This window comes from Saccopteryx leptura, chromosome 2, assembly GCF_036850995.1.
Source record: "Saccopteryx leptura isolate mSacLep1 chromosome 2, mSacLep1_pri_phased_curated, whole genome shotgun sequence".
Classification (NCBI taxonomy): domain Eukaryota; kingdom Metazoa; phylum Chordata; class Mammalia; order Chiroptera; family Emballonuridae; genus Saccopteryx; species Saccopteryx leptura.
Genome location: NC_089504.1, coordinates 249,898,312 through 249,917,958, shown reverse-complemented (window position 1 = coordinate 249,917,958; position 19,647 = coordinate 249,898,312). Strand labels below are relative to the sequence as shown.

The 19,647-nt window shown below is 56.8% G+C and overlaps 1 protein-coding gene across 2 annotated transcripts; it reads left to right on the top strand.

The window, feature by feature from the left end:
• The first annotated feature begins 26 nt into the window (after positions 1–26).
• SLC15A4 (solute carrier family 15 member 4) lies at positions 27–18,321 on the top strand. 2 transcript variants are annotated; one of them, XM_066371185.1, is made up of 8 exons: positions 27–698; positions 4,303–4,598; positions 9,837–10,005; positions 10,399–10,476; positions 10,830–10,998; positions 15,067–15,222; positions 16,033–16,191; positions 17,333–18,321. In XM_066371185.1, exons 1-8 carry the CDS (start codon positions 159–161, stop codon positions 17,485–17,487), a joined length of 1,722 nt encoding a protein of 573 aa, XP_066227282.1. In that variant the 5' UTR covers positions 27–158; the 3' UTR covers positions 17,488–18,321. The 2 variants fall into 2 exon arrangements, with proteins under 2 accessions (XP_066227282.1, XP_066227280.1); XM_066371183.1 differs by having other exon boundaries at positions 10,794–10,998.
• The last annotated feature ends 1,326 nt before the right edge of the window (positions 18,322–19,647 follow it).

Genomic DNA, 19,647 nt, shown 5'->3' with positions numbered 1-19,647 from the left:
CGGAAGTTCCCGGCGTACTGCGCGCGCGGCGAGGCCGACCAATGTGAACATTCGAGGGTGGGCCGAGACGATCGGCGCGTTCCAGTCTCGCGAGAAGGGCGCCGGCCGCAGTCCGGCCGAGAGCGGCGGAGCTCCGGAACGGCTGGGCTGGCGGGGACATGGAGGACGCGGGAGGGCGCGCGGAGGAGCGGGTGCCGCTGCTGGGGGCCGCCGCCCGGCGGCCGGCGTTCGAGGGCCGGCGGCTGGCGTGCGCCGCGGTGCTGCTGACGGAGCTGCTGGAGCGCGCCGCCTTCTACGGCGTCACGGCCAACTTGGTGCTGTTCCTGAACGGGCAGCCGTTCGGCTGGGAGGGCGCGCAGGCCAGCCAGGCGCTGCTGCTCTTCATGGGCCTGACCTACCTGGTGTCGCCGTTCGGCGGCTGGCTGGCCGACGCGCGGCTCGGCCGGGCGCGCGCCATCCTGCTCAGCCTGGCGCTCTACCTGCTGGGCATGTTGGCCTTCCCGCTTCTGGCCGCGCCCGCCACGCGCACCGCGCTCTGCGGGGCCCCACGCCCCACGCGCGGCCGCAACTGCTCGGCGCCGGCCTGCGCCGACGCTTCCGACCGCTACTGCGCGCCCGCCGCGCTCGGGGCTCTGGCCGTGGTCGGCCTGGGCGTGGGTGCGGTCAAGGCCAACATCACGCCTTTTGGCGCTGACCAGGTGAGCGCAGGTGTCGGGCCCGGCCGCGGAAAGGGGGGGGGGAGCGCGGAGGGATGGCTGCAAACAAGAAGGGATCTCCTTCCTAAGAAAGGGCCACTGGGCGTGAAGGCGAGGTGGCTTCAGGTATGGGGGTGACTCCTCCATGGTGCCTATGTGCCGCTGGAGCGGTGACCGGCAGAATCAAGGAGCTGTCCGGACAAGGCAGGGGCAAATGCAAAGGCCCTGGGAAGAAAGTAGGAAGTCCGTGTCGGGGCTGTTGTGGCTACAGTAGCCCTCACGTGCATGGAAACAGAAATGTATCAAATTAGCGCTTCTGGCCGTGAAACTTATTATACAAGGTTACCTGTCAAATGTGTTTCTGAAAATAGATAAGGAAATAAATGCATACGTGAAAGGCGAGCGGAAGGGTGGTCCTGTAAAAAGCTTGGTCAAAGAGTTTTAGGTCTGTGTTCAAGTAGGAAGTCTGTCTGCGTTTTTCCCCAGGGGAGTGATCTGATGTGATTTGCCGGTTTCTAAGAGATTTGGCCTCTCTGCAGCCTGCCAACCAAATCTGGGCTACTTCCTCTTTCTGGAGCTAAGAATAAGAATGGGTTCTGGGCTCTAGTGGTTGGGAGGAAAAATGAGTGTTTTGTGGTAGGGAGAGTTACACGAAAATCAAGACCTCAGTCTCCATAAATAAAGCTGTGTGGGAACAGTCCTGCCCACTCCTGTTTTGTCGGGACTATGATATGGGCACAGGCTGAATGTCTCTCAGAACCTGAGATAGTGCTGCCCTGTGACCCTTCAGGAAAGGCTCACAGACACCTGTTGTTGAGACTAGTTGTGTGGGAATTAGTGACAGCTGGAAGCTGTCTTTACAAGGGCCTGTTGAGGGAGGGACCTGGCCTGAAGTTGGTGGGGTTAGGATTGTTAGTTACAGAGCCGTAGGGAAAAGAGCTCCTAGCATTTTTTACTAAATAACCCTGGAATGGGTGATAATTACTGAGGGCTCACTCTGTACCAGGCCTTGTGCTGAGTGTCTACACAGCCCCTCTGCCGTTACTGTGCCCATTTTACAGATGGGGAACTGAGCTGTGAGCGGTTAACCCCTTTGCTCAGTGACACAGCTGGTGTGACCGAGTCAGGATTCCAGAGCTGTGCTTTAGATCTGAGCTTTAACCTTCCCCATGAAACCTCTCTGTTTACAGTGAGGCGGTACCTCAGAGTGATGTTGGGGTGATAGTCACAACTACTGGTGCAGGGCTGGCTCTTGAGGCCCCAGGCTTGTGGCTGTGGCCTTGGGGTGCCATCCTGTATGTCCCTTGCTGCACTGAGGGCTCCTCCTACACTATTGTATGCAACTCTCCTGACAATTTACATACTAACATTGTGCCGTTTTTACACGAAACAGAGGGTTTGACCTATCCAGGGCCACACAGCAGTTTGGACCCAGGCAGTCTGAGCTCAGTTAGTGTCCCCTGTAGATGACAGATGGGGAATGAATGTGTTTTCTTGAAGAAATGGCCCTCTAGAGGTCATCTAGCATGCATGTCAGAGTTTGCACTCTTTTGATGTGTAATTAAATGGGGGCATTATAAAGAAATGTGTTCAAACATGACACCATCGTGGAACAGAGGGCCACACACTAGATTCAGGGATCTCGAGAGGCTTGACACCGGATGCCACGTGTGCTCGGGATTAGATCCCAGTTATTTTTTCAAGTACTTTTTTTTTCTTTTGGACAATGGGGTAATTTGATTGTTGACTGCATACTAGATAAAATTGTGTTGCTTTTCAGTTTGTTAGGTATGACGATGGTAATGGCGGTCATGAGAAAGGATGGGCTGATCTTAGGGGATTCGTGATGAGATCTTTGGGGAGGAAATAGAATGCTGCTGCTACTTTTAATACATATGCCTGAGAGTATTTCATTTGCATGTAGGAAGAGAACTAGGGACTCAAGGGAAAGTATATAGAAGTGTATGTCTAACGTTCTATCAGCTTCTCTATCAGTTTGTAAATTGTTTTTAGTACAAAGTTAGGAAGCTAGCTGTCTGCTGATAGATGGATAAAGCAAGTGTAGTTCATCCACACAATGGAACGTTACTCAGCCATGAGAAGGGGTGGGAGCTGTTCGAATGTGGGTGAACCGTGAGAGTGTGAGGCTGAGTGAGAGAAGCCAGACACAAAGGCCACACCATGTATGTGACCCACTCACGTGCAGTGCTCAGAACAGGCAGACCGTGAAGACTAGAAGTGGACGAGGGGTGGCCAGGGGCCAGAAGGGGGTCTTGGGGGGGGGTGCCTGGTGACTATAGAGGGACTTGGGCTTGGGATGAGAATGTGGTGTTGGGCGGCGGGGATGGGGCCGTGACGCGGATATATGCGTACTACTTGGCTGTACGTTCCAGAGTTGGGAGTTTTTATGTGAGTCACATCTTAGTGCAAAACACGCAGAAGGGAGAAGTCAGTGCCCACGCCAGGTACTGGCTGGTGTCTGGCCCCCAGAATGGTGGTACTGGCTGGGGGCATTTCAGAGCTGCACCCCCGCCCCCAGGTACTGGCTGCTTGGGGAAGGGAGCGGACGTGGTCTGTCCGGGCAGGAAGCCTGCCAGGCCGCCCTAAAGGACAAAACAGGACAGGTCATTTTGTCATCTCCAGCCCTTCTCATTCTGAGGAAAGCTGTTTGTATTGTTGAGGTCCCTGTCTCCAGTACAGAGCCTCTGAGAAATACCTGCGAGGGGCGGTGGGCGGTGGGTGGTGGGGGACAGGGGGTCAGGAGGGCCTGGGCTGACTTGAGAGACAGCAGCAGCTGTAGTGCAACTGTCTGACCTTGACGTACGCATTCCAGCCCATGTTTGCTCCCAGCGCCCGACCTTGCTCAGGGGTCCCTGCCATTCTTCATGGATGGGCTGAGGACTTGAAACACTGACCTGGAAGAAGAGAAAGAAGCTTGTTTTACCAATAAAGACAGCAAACTGTATTTTTTTTAAGGGAAAAACATTGCACTGTTGTGCATTCTCGGGAGTTTTCCAAGTTAGCCGCCTGTGGGCCTCTGTCCGCTACTCTGATCTCTTCTGTGTTCCTGTGTGCTCACAGCCTGCGGGGTTTCTTTCCCACAGTCACATGAAGACCTTGTTTACCCCCGGTGCCGGGCAGGGATGGTGATGTAATGTGACTAATATGAAGTGACGGGCTTGTCCGCCCGGCCTCCGAGGCACTGGGCCGCGGTCTGCCCAAGTCAGTCTCCCATTTGTTACCCAAAAATTGCCGGGACGTGGTTATGTCCGGCCTCGGGAACAGTCGGTCTCTCCAGGTGTTCTCCAAGCAGGTGGTCCACTGAGGGCATTTGGGACCGCCTCCAAGATTTGTTAGATTTCAGCATAATTAAGAGAAACATGACCCTGAACATGCAGTAATTAAGAGCACAGAGGGTTTTTATTTATTTATTTTTTTACACAAGGGACCCTGAGTGTGTCTGTAAATACTGATGGTCCTGTGTTTCTCAGCGGCTGAGGTGGCTACAGTAACTATGAGTGCACGTGTGTTCTCATAGGTAACCATAGGGTGCGTGGCTTTGTCCCTGAAGTTCATCGCACAGTTTTACATCACTTTTCTCCGTCAGGTCAAAGATCGAGGCCCGGAAGCCACAAGAAGGTTCTTCAACTGGTTTTACTGGAGCATTAATCTGGGTGCCATCGTCTCACTGGGGGGCATCGCCTACATCCAGCAGAACGTGAGCTTCGTGAGCGGCTACACCATCCCTGCTGTCTGCATTGGGGTCTCCTTCCTGCTCTTCCTCTGCGGGCAGAGTGTCTTCATCACCAAGCCCCCCGATGGCAGCGCCTTCACCGACGTGGTCAAGATCCTGGCCTACTCCTGCCGTCCCCAGAAGCGGACGGGGGAGCGCGACCACAGCGGGTGAGTGCCCTGCCCGCGGCACGGGCTCTCTAGGTGGGACCCTCGGCCGTTGCAGTCACAGCTGCTGCGGACGCCTGTGTGTGCTTGCTGTGTGCAGGGCCTGGCTGCGTGGCATTGTGTCTGTCTCTGACTGCCTGTCAGTGCAAGGGACAGGTGGGTGTCATCTGCATGTGACCGTCCTTGGTGCCGCTGTGGAGGGGTCCCGGCTGCCTGGTTACAGAGGTGGGCAGGGCGGACATCTGCAGGGCTCCTGGGGATAGTTACCCTCCGCACGAGGCTCTTCACAGACTCTGAGATGCATTTTCACGGGAAAGCAGGCAGTCTCCCGGTGTGGGCACAGCCCCGTGCTCCCCGGGCCACAGGGAGCTGCTGCTGCTCACCCTGGCTCACCACTGAGGGGTCAGCACGGGCCCTGTCCCTGGTCAGTGCAGCGCTCGCAGCAGAGGGACAAGTAGACCTGAGCTGCAGGGAGGGTGACTCATCCTGTCTGCACAGGACTTCCCGGGATAGCCCCAGAGCCCCGCGGACTGGGATTTTAAAGCTGAAAGTCCCACATCCTGGGGAAGTCCCAGGATCCCGGGCAGAATGGGACAGACGGTCGGTTACCCTCCATGCAGATTCATAAAGAAAATTTCAGAACTTACCTCAAGAGGAGATCTCAGAATTTTCCCTTTCATTAGTTACTGAAATATAATTTACATGTGGTAAAATGCACCCATTTTGGGTGTACAGTTCTGGGACCTGTGACAGGTTTATCCATTGTGCTATCACCATGCGGTCAGGGTCTAGAATGTGTCATCTCCCCAGAGGAGCCCTTAGGGGGCTGTTTAGGCGGCCCCCGCAGGGAATGTTCTGTCAGCGGGGGGTCATCCCCTGAGCCAGAGATGGCCATGCAGCATGATCTGAAGGCTGACCCGCATCTGCCTCCTCGGGCGCGTCTGCGTGTCTGCCACTGTCCTTGGAGCTGAGACCATGCCTGTGTCCCGTCCATGGGGCAGACTGAAGCTGCACTGAGACAGCCTCTGTGGCCCTGCCCCTTTGTCCTGCTGGACATCTTGGGTGTCCCCACTGTCTTGTGGGAGTTCCCCCTGGCCACTGGGCCGTCCTGGCTGACCTGCAGCCCTCATGGTCCGTGTGGCGTTCCGACTCAGTTCAGGACCACAGATTGGGGACCACACTGCAGAAAATTTAATAATTAAACTGGCTCTGCCTCTAAAGAAACAAAATAAACGACAAGGGCTTGCCCCACCCTCCTGTTGCCCATCCGGAGAGCCGGCCCACGTCTCGTGTGCGGTCAGCATCCTGAGTGTGCCCACGGACTGCAGGCTCTTGAGGAGCCTTGGACAGTGAGTGTTTCCGGGGGTCTGGGACAGATGGTTCTGCAGCAGGACGGTGGCTCCCGGGCAGGCGGGCTTGGGCTAGACGAGCCACAGAGCTGTGGAGTCTGACTTCCCTTTATCCTTGTTCTGGAAGCCTTCTGTGGCTCAGTTAAGATAAGAGGGACCATCCTGAAGAAAGGTTGATGGACGCTCTGGTCGGCAAACTGTGGCTTGCGAGCCACATGTGGCTCTTTGGCCCCTTGAGTGTGGCTCTTCCACAAAATGCCACGTGCAGGCACTACCTTGATAAGGAATATTCCTACTTATATAGTTTAAGTTTAAAAAATTTGGCTCTCAGGCCCTGGCCGGTTGGCTCAGCGGTAGAGCGTCGGCCTGGCGTGCGGGGGACCCGGGTTCAATTCCCGGCCAGGGCACATAGGAGAAGCGCCCATTTGCTTCTCCACCCTCCCCCTCCTTCCTCTCTGTCTCTCTCTTCCCCTCCCGCAGCCAAGGCTCCATTGGAGCAAAGATGGCCCGGGCGCTGGGGATGGCTCCTTGGCCTCTGCCCAGGTGCTAGAGTGGCTCTGGTCGCGGCAGAGCGACCCCTCGGAGGGGCAGAGCATCGCCCACTGTGGGCAGAGCATTGCCCCTGGTGGGCGTGCCGGTTGGATCCCGGTCTGGCGCATGCGGGAATCTGTCTGACTGTCTCTCCCCGTTTCCAGCTTCAGAAAAAGAAAGAAAAAAAAAATTTTGGCTATCAAAAGAAATTTCAATTGTACTTTTGATATCTGACTCTGTTGACTAATGAGTTTGCCGACCACAGGACTAGCGGGTTCTCAGACTCCCCAGTCCTCGTGCGCAGGGCCCAGCTCTGTGACCTTGGGCAGGTTAATTAATGACCTTGCAGAGCCTGTATTTCCTTTTTTGTGCAGGAGAGGGACCTGTGTTGTAGGACATGTGTGGCTGGGCAGGCTGAGCTGGGCCCCGCTGTCAGCTGGGCGCCGGCCCGCGGTGAGCACCGGGCAGGCTGAGCTGGGCCCCACTGTCAGCTGGGCGCCGGCCCGCGGTGAGCACCGGGCAGGCTGAGCTGGGCCCCGTTGTCAGCTGGGCGCCGGCCCGCGGTGAGCACCGGGCAGGCTGAGCTGGGCCCCGCTGACAGCTGGGCGCCGGCCCGCGGTGAGCACCGGGCAGGCTGAGCTGGGCCCCGCTGTCAGCTGGGCGCCGGCCCGCGGTGAGCACCGGGCAGGCTGAGCTGGGCCCCGCTGTCAGCTGGGCGCCGGCCCGCGGTGAGCACCGGGCAGGCTGAGCTGGGCCCCACTGTCAGCTGGGCGCCGGCCCGCGGTGAGCACCGGGCAGGCTGAGCTGGGCCCCGTTGTCAGCTGGGCGCCGGCCCGCGGTGAGCACCGGGCAGGCTGAGCTGGGCCCCGCTGACAGCTGGGCGCCGGCCCGCGGTGAGCACCGGGCAGGCTGAGCTGGGCCCCGTTGTCAGCTGGGCGCCGGCCCGCGGTGAGCACCGGGCAGGCTGAGCTGGGCCCCGCTGACAGCTGGGCGCCGGCCCGCGGTGAGCACCGGGCAGGCTGAGCTGGGCCCCGTTGTCAGCTGGGCGCCGGCCCGCGGTGAGCACCGGGCAGGCTGAGCTGGGCCCCGCTGTCAGCTGGGCGCCGGCCCGCGGTGAGCACCGGGCAGGCTGAGCTGGGCCCCGCTGACAGCTGGGCGCTGGCCCGCGGTGAGCACCGGGCAGGCTGAGCTGGGCCCCACTGTCAGCTGGGCGCCGGCCCGCGGTGAGCACCGGGCAGGCTGAGCTGGGCCCCGCTGTCAGCTGGGCGCCGGCCCGCGGTGAGCACCGGGCAGGCTGAGCTGGGCCCCACTGTCAGCTGGGCGCCGGCCCGCGGTGAGCACCGGGCAGGCTGAGCTGGGCCCCGCTGACAGCTGGGCGCCGGCCCGCGGTGAGCACCGGGCAGGCTGAGCTGGGCCCCGCTGACAGCTGGGCGCCGGCCTGCGGTGAGCACAGGGGGGGACGCACCCGCGGAGGCTGTGTTCAGGGCCTCGGGAGGCACAGCATCGGTTGCGTTCCCTTGTTGACAGCGCTCATGTTGTCAGGCTCTGTCCGGTTTCCTTCTGGTCCAAGCTGACTGTGTTTTGAAGATGATCTTGTGCTGATTTCAGATGAGAAAGCTGTTGAGCCTGTCAGACCAGAGGGGACAGGCCCTGGACCATTTTGAGCTCCAACCTCGTAGTAGAGTCCTGCAGATGGACGCCCCTCCCCCCACCCCTGGAGAGCATGCCCGTGTGGGCAGCTCGCAGACGTCAGGAGCCCCCAGGCGCTGTGCTGCTGCTTGTCTGTGTCCCTGGCTCTGTGTCAGACCTTGTGTGCTGCAAAGTAACGCACTAGCAGTGTGTATGAACTAGGTAGGTCAAGTTCTAGGTGTATATTGATTGAGCAGGTTTCAAAATACTTTAATGCTGTAGAACAGTCATGTAACTAGTGATCTGTGTGAACGGTTCTTTGTGAGGAAATGGACTTGCTATTTGACATTTAACTTGTTCAGAGAAGCACCCAGGGCGTGTGACATAGTAAGTCATTGATAGTACTCATATGAGGTACAAAAGGACTTTAAATTTCTTTTCATCACCCCCCCTCCCAAATTAGAACAGGGATTAGGAATAATACCTTTTTAATTTATTCATGTATCTCCAGCGCCCAACTAAAATGGGACTGGACGTATTGTAGGCACTTGATAAAACTGAGTTTCTCTGTCCAGAATTGGGCTGAAATGTTAAATTACAGTTTTCACTGTTCTGGTGTTCTCTTCTCTGACTGTGGGATTTGAAATGGCAACATTATCAGACAAAACTGATTTTAAGTAGCGCTAACCCAGGTAATGGTACAGCGGTTTACAGACTCGAAAGCAGGTGTCTACCGTTGATGTTCAAGTCCCCAAATTGGAGGCAGGCCTAGTGGTGACTAAATGTCTCCTGGTATTTCTGGCTTTAAAGGACACTGCAATTAAAACAATTTTTTTTCTATTTGACCCCTAAGGACCTTGAGTATGCTCCTACATTAGAGTGTTTTGGGGCTAGAAGAGGTGTCATTGCCAGCCACGGGATCCAGTCATTTTATGAACAATGAAACAGGCCCAGAGTGAGCGGAGCTGTTAGGACACAAGCGGGACCCGGGGTCCCAGTGCTGACCAGCCAGCACAGCTGAGTGGGGAGTGTCGCCCACGGGCTAGAGCAGTGGGCATTCGGTGTCCTGCCCAGGACCCAGACCCTGTCCCGGGTCAGCTTTGTCCCCTGCGCCCAGTCCTCTGTGCCCAGCTCCACTGTGCAGTGGCCAGCGAGAGGACCCTGTGCCTCGTGGGGTGGGCAGGGCTGAGGACCGAGACTTGACCTCACCTGCCACCAGGTGCCATGGCCGGTTCACCATTACCACGAGCACTGCCCCCGCCTCTCAGCTCTCCTTTGAATTCAGAGGTGGCAGCTGCCCCACGGAGTAGAGCTCCTCGCACAGGCAGCAGCGACTGCCGTGGTCAGCCTGCACGGTTCCATTAGCCCCTTGGGGTCGGCTCTCCGGTCAACGTTTGATAAATTAAAAATCCAGACAACCGAGTACAGTTCTCTTTCAAATATGGACCCCGTGGGGGAGCCGATCTCACCACCAGCTTTCTCCACACAGGTAGATGGACCGCTGGCTGGAGCTGCCAGCACGCAGGGTGATGGCAGTAGCCGCAGTGCAGCCGCGCTTGGCCCGATGGCCCTGGGTGCAAGCCGCGCTGCGGGCAGTGGCCAGTGAGCCCCAGGCAGGGATGAGTAGGGATTCAGCGCAGCCAGACGCTTCCCTGTCCCCGACTGTAGTTGTGACCAGAGACGTGATTTCCAGGCTGGAAGAAAACTAATTCCTGCATTTTATTTCCCAAAGTGAAGGCAGTGGAGTCTTTCAGCAACCTTCTAAACACAGTCTGTTTGATTCATGTAAGATGTCTCGTGGAGGGCCATTCACGGAAGACAAAGTGGACGACGTGAGAGCTCTGGTCAAGATTGTCCCTGTTTTCTTGGCTCTAATACCTTACTGGACAGTGTACTTCCAAGTGAGTGGTGGCAAACAGGTCCCTTCCCTTCCCCCTGGACAGGCGGCCTGGCCGTCACTGAGTTCCTCAAGGGTCCAAGGTTGCTTTCCCATGAATTTCTAGGATCCCGGAGTCTTTTTTTTTTTTTTTTAGTTATAGACTCTTTTTTGCTGATTGACATGTTTTGAGTGGGTCCTGGGTTTCCAGGTCCCGTATTCTTTGATTTCTCATTTGAATCACTCTTGACTTCCTTTTCAACGTCGGTCTCCAGACCTGTTCATGGTGATCAGACTGTAGCCGTGTCTGTTCTCCAGCCTGAGCCGGCGGGTGTGAGCGCAGAGTAGCCGGGGGGCCCTCCCACAGGTCTGGAGAGGCCGAGCTGTGCACCACTAACAACGCCGCTTCTCACCACAGATGCAGACCACGTATGTCTTACAGAGTCTCCACCTGCGGATTCCGGAGATCTCCAGGATCACGACCACGGCCCACACGGTGAGGACCACACGGTGGCTGGAGAATGGCCAGCGGTTCTCGGGGACACACGGACCTCCTGCCCATCCTCATAGGTCCTGTAAGGATGTCGGCAGTGGGCGTGGCTGAAAGCTTTCATGTTGAAGTGGAGTTTTTACTTACTTACCTTAGAGACTTGTCATTTACTAGCTCAAGCTGATGATCAGTGTTAACGCCACATTAAGGAGTGTCTCCTCCTAAACTGAGACTGTTTCCCTGGAAGTTAGGCTTTGTAGAAATGCGGTGGAAATGACTGTCCCTGTTTAAACATGATCTCCTGGCGACCCCTCCCCGGGCAGAGCAGTAAACGTGTCCCGTGCATTCCACACGCCCAGTTCCCGGCCGCCTGGCTGACCATGTTCGACGCGGTGCTCATCCTGCTGCTCATCCCCCTGAAGGACAAGCTGGTGGACCCCGTCCTGAGGAGACATGGCCTGCTCCCGTCGTCCTTGAAGAGGATCGCGGTTGGGATGTTCTTCGTCATGTGCTCTGCCTTCGCAGCCGGTAAGGAGCCGGTTCCATCGCCTTGCACTCAGATGGGCACGGGCGGTGGTGGCGATGGAGTACAGTGCAGGGCCTCATCGTGCTCGGTGGGGTGGGGGGTGCCGGGAGCGCGTGCTTTACAGAGAACACGTAGTGTGATGTTCGTTTCCTCTCCTCCTTACGTGAAGTGCAGGCTTCTTGAAAGGTCTGACCTTGTCCCCCTGGGTGTGAAACCAGAGACCCGCTTGGGAAGGTGGCGCGTCCCGCCTGCTGCTGCAGCGTGCTGGCCGGGCGGGTCCTCAGAGGCGTGGACTTGCCCTTGGGGACATGAAGGGCAGGTCCATCCTGGGCTTCCTGTGCCCTGTACATGTCACGTGGAGGGCCAGGGGCACTTCCTGGGAAGACAGCTCGTCACACACAGGCTCGAGGCCCAGCACTGTGCCCTAGAGACAAAGAGAAAGAGAAAGAGGAGGGATGCCTAGGTTCCCCTGCTCCGATGGGGCCTCCCTTCTAGGGCCCACGCCATCTCTGTAACACTTACATTCTGGGATGTAAGTTGGACTGTCTTCTGCTAGAAAGCCCCAAGGTATTGCTGACTTTCCAATTTAGTTTGACTTCTTCCTCCATTAATATTTGAAAACTATTGACCCGTAAAATGGCTTCATTTTATAACAAGAAAGGCTGACAGCCCCGAGTCGGCGTTCCCTGGTGCTGCCCCGAGGAGCCTGTCGGTCACCATGGCTCCTGCGGCCTCCGTCTCTGACCGCTGCCGTGGGCGCGGGGCGGAGCGCTTAGCAGAGGTAAAGAAGTGCGTCCCGGGCTCCAGTGGTCTGCATCCCGGGGTTGGGGTGTTTTCACAGACAGCGATGCTTCCTCGCGGTCATGTAGATGATGGTGAGGTTGCATCCACGTGCGGTTGGTCCACACGGCTCCTCCTGTGTTGCCCCGCTGTCCTCCAGGCCTGGGCGCGGCGGACAGGCAGAGAGGGATGATAGGTGTGCGGGGCAGGGTCAGCAGGGCAGTCGGGGGAGCGGCCATTGCGTTGGCGATGGTGTCTGTCCGTCTGGCTTCCCCCGAGTGCCTGCGGTGGGCTCAGCGGCTCCTCTACAGCTTGGGCCGCCGTCCTGGGCACCATGACCCTGGTCACGGGCCCGGCTGGGGCGAGCCAGTTCTCTGGGGAAGGAGATGTATTGGTCTCCCAGGCGTTGTCCAGTCGGTTCTGCGTTTTGTTTCCTTTAACCTACTTCCCTTTCAGTTTCCTTCACGGCCAGGCAGGCTGGGAGGCCTCACTGAGCACTGTGGCAGGCGTCGCAGTGGTTTCTATGCGTTGGCACAGGAAACAGGCAGACTGGTGACTGCTGGAGTGCCCGGCGGGCGGGGCGGCGCTGCCTGTGGGGAGCACAGCCACATAGGTGGTCTCACCTGGGCGTTCTTACCCAGCTGAGGTTTCAGCCCCTCAACTGATGACCTAGATGTGGGTAACACCCACTGTGTGTGTAGAGTTCTGAGGCTTTCTCTGCTCAGAGGCCAGGTGCTGGGTGCAGAGCATCAGCTCCTCGCAACTTGACTGAAGCGCCGCTCACAGACTGTGCCATGCTCGCCGGCCGTCATGTATAGACATTTTGTCACATGCAGACGCTTTGTTGTGAGCTCTGGGGAGGACTATAACTATGGCAAGGAGTGGCCTCTGATCCCGGATGGAAACCACCAGCAAACCAGAATTTTGATAGAAAAGCAACTGTTTGCCTTGTAGCTTTTACATTCACTAATACATTTCCCTTTAGCCTGTCCTGCTCGGCACCTGCTGGTGATAGCTCTCTGAGTCTCAGGGCAGCTGCGAGCCTGTGCTGTTCAGTCCCTGCTGTGTACAGGCCTCCTGGGACTGTGAGGACTGAGAGCGTGTGCCTCCCTGAGACCACCTGCTGGGCGGCATGTGTCTGACTGCGTGCGTCTGTGTCTGTGTGTGTCTGACTGCGTGTCTGCGCGCATGCACTGCTTTCATGCCTCTGCACCGGGGGCCCGGGTCTGTGGGCTGCTTGGAGCCTGAGTAAGAAAAGTGTAAGAAAACTGCTCTTGGCAGAGGTGGGTGCTGAATTTTGCTTGAGCGTCTTACTTTGCTTTCCGAGAGGATGACCCCCCTCCCCACTTGGCTACTCGTGTTTTAGTCCATATTAACTTCCTGCTGTTGAACACGTGCAGTCTTTCTAAAACCCCCCCGTTTGCTCAGAGAGGTCTGTGTGGATCTGGTGCTGTCCTCCATGCATGTGTCCGTCTCTCTGTCAGGAACATGGGTCTCCGCTGCAACATTTCCCAGAGGAGCCTCGCGGGCAAATGCCACGTCCATGTCCGTGACAGGAGAACATCCTGACAGGGGCGAGCTGCCTCGGAGCGCGTGCGAGCCCGTGACCCCTTCGAGGTGAAGCTTGGTGACCTTTTACCTCTCCCTCAGCTCTGTGCAGGCTTGTTTTTCTCTCTCCTCACTCACGCTCCTTTTTATAACGTCCCTGGTACCTCATGCACTTCTGAAGTTCTACAGAAATGACTCACGGGACAGAAATAGTCCGTGAGTGAGTCTGCGCTTCCTTCCTCATTCCCGTGCAGTGTGCGTGGGTCGCCCGACCGGCCCCGCTGTGTGTGCTGCTGGCTCCGCACAGGGCACTCGGTTTGTCGGTTTGACTTTCTGTGTTTCCAACGAGGAGTCAGGATAGTCACATCTCTCCATTGCGTTGGGTTTTGTGATTGTGTTTCTTGAGTTTTCTTTTTCTTGTTTCCTGGTTGGTGGCAAGCCGTGAGTGGGCAGGCATGCCGCCCCGTGCCCTGCGGGGTCCATCTCTGGTTCGCACGCTCCCTCTCGGCCTGGGCGTGCTCGAGGTGAGGGTGGAGCAGGTTCCGGAGCCTGTCTCCCGGTGCCCTGTGCGTGCCACCCACCTCCGGGTGTAATGGGGATGTGGTGCATGTGGACACCCCCACCCTCCCCGACACCTGTCTTCCTTACACGGCTCTGAGCACACACGTTTCTGTGGACACGCAGTGTCAGGCCCGTCACTTCACTTGCAGTTAGAATTCATTGCGCGTTGCAACACTTTAGTTGTTCATTGATTGCTTTCTCATATGTGCCTTAACCGTGGGCCTCCAGCAGACCGAGTAACCCCTTGCTGGAGATAGCGACCTTGGGCTCAAGCTGGTGGAATTTTGCTCAAACCAGATGAGCCCGCGCTCAAGCTGGCGACCTCGGGGGTCTTGAACCTGGGTCCTCTGCATCCCAGTCCGATGCTCTATCCACTGCGCCACCGCCTGGTCAACAGTTAGAATTCTCCGAAACAAAACTTGACGTTGTTAACCTAAGAACTTGGTCCTATAAACTGTCACTTTAACATTTCGATGGCTTATTTTTGGTTTTGTAAAGAGCAGCCATTTCTGTCCTGGCTGATTTCCTGTCTCTGTCACACTTGACAGGCAAGGAGTGACTTTGAGATGAACTTTGGTGTTAGGGTTACAGCCTCTCTACAATGAAACAAACCTTGTCGTTAGCTGTCGTCACTATAGCGACTAGCACAGACCGCTGGGTTGGTTCACACCCCTCATTGCACGGGACAGAGTCTCTGTTCCCTACTGATGTGTCTGTGCGTTATCCTGTCACTGGGCCGTGTAGCTCTCCTCCTTTCTGAAAGGGACAGAATGCTGGTAGGTGAGCCGTCAAGGTACTTGGGGGTTTGGGTGAGCTCACAGGCGTGTGCGGAGGCCTGTGCGTCACGCCTGCGGAGGAGCCCAGCCTGCCACCCCCTTCTGTGGGGCCTCTGGGAACTGTGTCGCCGGGCATCGTCCTTTCATTTTAGGTCACTTTTTAATTTTTGGTTGCAGCTGACATACAGATGACGTTAGTTTCGGGTGTAGGGCACAGTGACTAGACAGGCTGATGTGCCTTAGGCAGCGGTCCCGGGGAGTCTGGCTGCACACAGTGTCTTCAGGGCTAGGGACCAAGCCTGTTGTGCAGTTTCCGGCACGACTTGTGAATAGCTCATAGCAACATGGTTTAGTTTAACACCAGGCGTTAGAGAACGCGCCCACTAACCGCCCTGTGTGTTCCAGGGATCCTAGAGAGCAAGAGGCTGGACCTGGTGAAGGAGAAGACCATCAACCAGACAATCGGGAAGGTCGTGTACTTCGCCGCTGACCTGCCGGTGTGGTGGCAGCTGCCCCAGTATGTGCTGATCGGTATCAGCGAGATCTTTGCCAGTATCGCAGGTACAGGTGGGGCCCCAGGAGGGCAGAATGGGCAAGAAGGGCATAGTAACTGTGAAAACAGCTCCCCAGCCCATTGCCACCCTTGGGGCCACAGGAGGAAGGCAGAGAGAACCCTGGCACCCAGCCTGAGGGTGCATAGCAGTCCCCATCGGCCTGAGCTGTGGCTTCCACATAGGGAAGCAGTCTGGGTTCACAGATGTGTCCTTACCGGCTGCTGTCTCCCTCCCTGTGAGGACCCAGCCTGGTGGGACCAGTGGGTCTGGCAGGCCTTTCTTGGGTGGGGGGGAGGGGCGAGGAGTGAGTGTCCGTGGCAGACAGGTGGTGGGTGGGGGAGCGACCCGTGTCCGCTTACAGGCAGACCGCCCAGGACCTGGGAGGGCCCTTCCCATGCAGGATGCTGCCGGCCTCCGTGGGCGGCCGCTGTCTGCGGGACGCTGTGAACTGGGTCGCCTGTGAGGTAGATGCTTAGCTAGACGCTCCATCTGCACGCACGCACGCACCTTCTCTTCAGGCTCCCGTAGCTGAGACTGTAGGAAACTACTGCTCCTCAGCCCTTCTCTTCACAGGACGGGCCAACACGCGCTGACCGTTGGCCCTGGAGGGCTGAGGGCAGGGACCTGGCTCTCTGGTCGCTGTGTTTTTTGGGACTCTGTGTGACTAGGAGAAAAAGCACCCACTGGCAGCGTGGGCTCCAGAATTGTTGGCTGCGCCCCCCGTTGGGAGGGGCCTGCTGACCACACCCCCGTAGGGAGCGGCCATGGCTTCCTGCACGTGGCCGGCCCCTCACAGACGCCCCCCCCTTCACCCCAGGTCTGGAGTTTGCCTACGCAGCAGCGCCCAAGTCAATGCAGAGCGCCGTCATGGGCTTGTTCTTCTTCTTCTCGGGTGTCGGGTCCTTCGTGGGCTCGGGCCTGCTGGCGTTGGTGTCAGTGACGGCCATCGGCTGGATGAGCAACCACACGGACTTTGGTAAGTTGGTCCTCCTGGCTCAGCGGGTGAGGGCACCAGCCCGGTGTTCAGGCTGTGCTGAGAGTGAGCATGTGGTGTGTGCAGGTGGCTCTGGGAGCCATGTGAGGCAGCGCACACGTGTCACGTCCCTGAGAAGCCCCACTACTGTTCCGGCCGCCTCGGCCACAGCCTGGCCTCAAGTCCTGCACGTTCCCGGGGGACCCGCCCCCAGCAGCCTCTTGGCTTGCGTGTCCACACTCAGGTGTCCCTGTGTTCGCCTGGGTTTGTGGTTTATCTCCTTACAGTTCATGTCCATTTTCTGCCATGAAAGAGACAGGTCCTAAGTTGTCCCTTGTTAATAAACAAACATCACCCCCGATCAGCCACAGCGGGTTTCAGAGCTGATTCCGGTAGGTGGCGTCCTAGGCACCCAGCAGTCACCCAGACGGGCGGCTGTTTCCAGGTTCATGGGCTCTTACCTGGCTCCTGGGAAGCGGGTTCTCGCTCTCTTCCCCTGGGGCTGCACCCCATGCTCTGTGGGCATCCACACACACGTTATACAGGGCCCCGCCCCTGTGTGTACACACACATTATACAGGGCCCCGCCCCTGCAGGGCGTGGTGGGACACAGCTGCTCCCTGGCTGTCCCCACACCCTTCCTCAGATATCAGCTCTGCCGCCAGCCTCCCTGGGGGTGCAGGGGCCCTCCTGGAAGACCTGGGGGGGGGGGTGTGTCAGGGTCTGCAGCCAGCCTGGAAGGAGACTCATGGACCTGTTTCTGGGCGGAGCACAGGGAGGCGTTGGCTAACCCCCCACACATACTTTCTGTGCAGGGAGTGGGGGGGAGTCTCAGCTCCTTTACCTTCTCAGGCTCCACTCCTGAGGTCTGAGGATGTGCACAAAGGCTGTGTCACTGTGCTCTGGGGACACAGCCTCATGGTGCGGGCGAGATGATGACGATTGGGGGCGGGGCCTCTGGCACATGGAGCTATCCCCACCCCCCCACCTTCTGTGGTGGTTTTGAGGGCAGATGCCTGTGTGTTGTGAATGACAGGTGTATGGTACTTCTATGACTGCAGTTAGAAGGCCCTGACCTTGTAGGAACTGAGTTTAACAGACTGTCCCCCTGGGTGCAGCTCACACGCTCTCCCTCTCCCCCCAGGCAACATCAATGGCTGCCACCTCAACTACTACTTCTTCCTCCTGGCCGCCATCCAGGGCGCCACCCTGCTGCTCTTCCTCGTCGTGTCTGTGCGGTTCGAGCGGCAGCGGGTGCGGGCTCACGGGACACCCGCCCCCGCCAGCAGGAGGGCCTGAGCCCGCAGCCCCCGGGGTCCCTGCACTGACCTTCGTGGAGAGCCGGCCTGCGTGCTGTGAGGCGGGGTCCTGACCTCCTGGAATGTCCGGCCCCTGCTCCTTCGTGACACCTGGACCGGTGTCTTCCTCCTCTTGCCCAGACCATTGGGCGCGTGCCTTCCTGCGGCTCACCTCCCGTTATGGGACATGCCCCCGGGTGGAGACCTGTGAACAAGGCTGTGTGGGGCCAGCGGTGCCCCAGCCACTGCGCATTCTCCTGGCGTCTTCCTGTTGTAAACAAACACCATCATCTCACTGGTGTCTTTCATTTCTTTTCATTAATAAACACCTACTTAGATTGAAGAATGGGAGGATTATTTTGAAGAGAAACGTGGTCAGATGCTGCAAAGATGTGTCAGGGTCACGGTCTCTTCTGTAAGCTGCCTCTCTTGCCACTGGTGCTGGCCGGCACTGAGTGTATTTATCTGCTGTTTTAGACGTCCTTACTTTAACTGTCGGCACCGCTTTCTTTTTTTATTAAGAACGTAAGTCAATACATAGTTAAGTCTATGTGTCCTGTCTCAAGCTCCAAAACATAAGGACTGTTTGAAACCTTGCCCAGCAGGTCCTGTATGATTTCATTTCAGGTACCGTGGGGCTGTCCGGAAAATGTTCTTTGGAACAAAATTAATGTAAGAAAAGTAATGAGAAGTTTTTACTGTGAGCTTAAACTGTCTGGTCATCAGCGTTTGTATAGTTAATTTTATGTACGTGTGGGGTTCTCGTTTTGTTACAAGTTTTCTTTGTCACTGTATTTTTGGTACGAGCATATTATTAAACACACCTCGGATTTGAGACCCGCTGATGAGTTCTCTGTGTTGTTTGTGCACAACTGCCATTTAGATGTTGTTTCATAAGGCGGTCACAAGGGTCCGTGGGCTGTTATGTTCCAGGCGTGATGTTTCCTGAGTGAGCAGGTCCTGAGACGGCGCTCCGATGTTCCAGGGTGGTGGTGGCTCCGGAGCCTGCCCTGTGTTAAAATGTGGTATCAGATTTGGGGAAAACAAACAAGGAAACCCCAGTTCTTTGTATTACTTAAAAAATTAAAGTATAGAGCCTGACCAGGCGGTGGCGCAGTGGATAGAGCATCGGACTGGGATGCGGAGGACCCAGGTTCGAGACCCCGAGCTCGCCAACTTGAGCGCGGGCTCATCTGGTTTGAGCAAAAGCTCACCAGCTTGGACCCAAGGTCGCTGGCTCGAGCAAGAGGTTACTCGGTCTGCTGAAGGCCCGCGGTCAAGGCACATATGAGAAAGCAATCAATGAACAACTAAGGTGTTGCAACGCGCAACAAAAAACTAATGATTGATGCTTCTCATCTTTTTCCATTCCTGTCTGTCCCTGTCTATCCCTCTCTTTGACTCTGTCTCTGTAAAAAAAAAAAAAAAAAAAAAAAAAATATATATATATATACATATATATATATATATATATATATATATATATATATATATATATATATATAGAAAAATAACAGAAAAAGACAAGGGAATTTTGCTTGACTGGTGGGGTTCAGCCAGACTGAAGACGGGTGCCCTGAGTGTAGCCCCGCTTCTGAGAGGGGCTGGAGGTAGGGGTTTGCATTAAAAATAAAATACAAAAGGCTAAAAAGCACTGTTTGTGGACATACATTCCTCTGAGATAAAGCCTATGTCTTCAGACTATATAATGCAACTGAAAACTAACTCCAAGCTGAGCAAGTACATCTCTGGGAGAGTTAGCCAGGGGAGGGGGCGGAGGGGTGAGGGGAGTCCTTAGCCCCCTCCCCTTATGCAGGCTGTGGCACTGCCGCCCAGCACCCTGCCTGGCCACCCCTCCCTTACCTGGGTGTCTGTCCTCAGGCTGGGGGCTGGGAGGGGCTGCCCATGGGACTCGTCCGGGTACAGAGCTGGACAAGCATCGGGTCCTGAAGGGAAATGTAGGAAGTGAGCTGAAGGGGGGGCAGGCAAAGGGATGGAGTGGTCTCGTCCCCACCCCCTGAACTGAGGTCGGGACCAGCTGCCTTCATTCTGGGGGACTCGGCAGTAATCAAATAAATAAATAAATAAATACACTGAATGGTTGTGGGAGACAGGTCAGAACCGTGTGCCCATCCTGAGGGCCTGGGTGCATCTCTGACCT

What these genes read in the sequence shown, in the direction of transcription:
- SLC15A4 (XM_066371183.1), top strand. Translation starts at nt 159, where the DNA reads ATGGAGGACGCGGGAGGGCGCGCGGAGGAGCGGGTGCCGCTGCTGGGG. An exon ending in TCACGACCACGGCCCACACG is followed by an intron (nt 10,477 to 10,793) that starts GTGAGGACCACA and finishes CTCCCCGGGCAG; the next exon opens with AGCAGTAAACGTGTCCCGTG. An exon ending in GATCTTTGCCAGTATCGCAG is followed by an intron (nt 15,223 to 16,032) that starts GTACAGGTGGGG and finishes CCTTCACCCCAG; the next exon opens with GTCTGGAGTTTGCCTACGCA.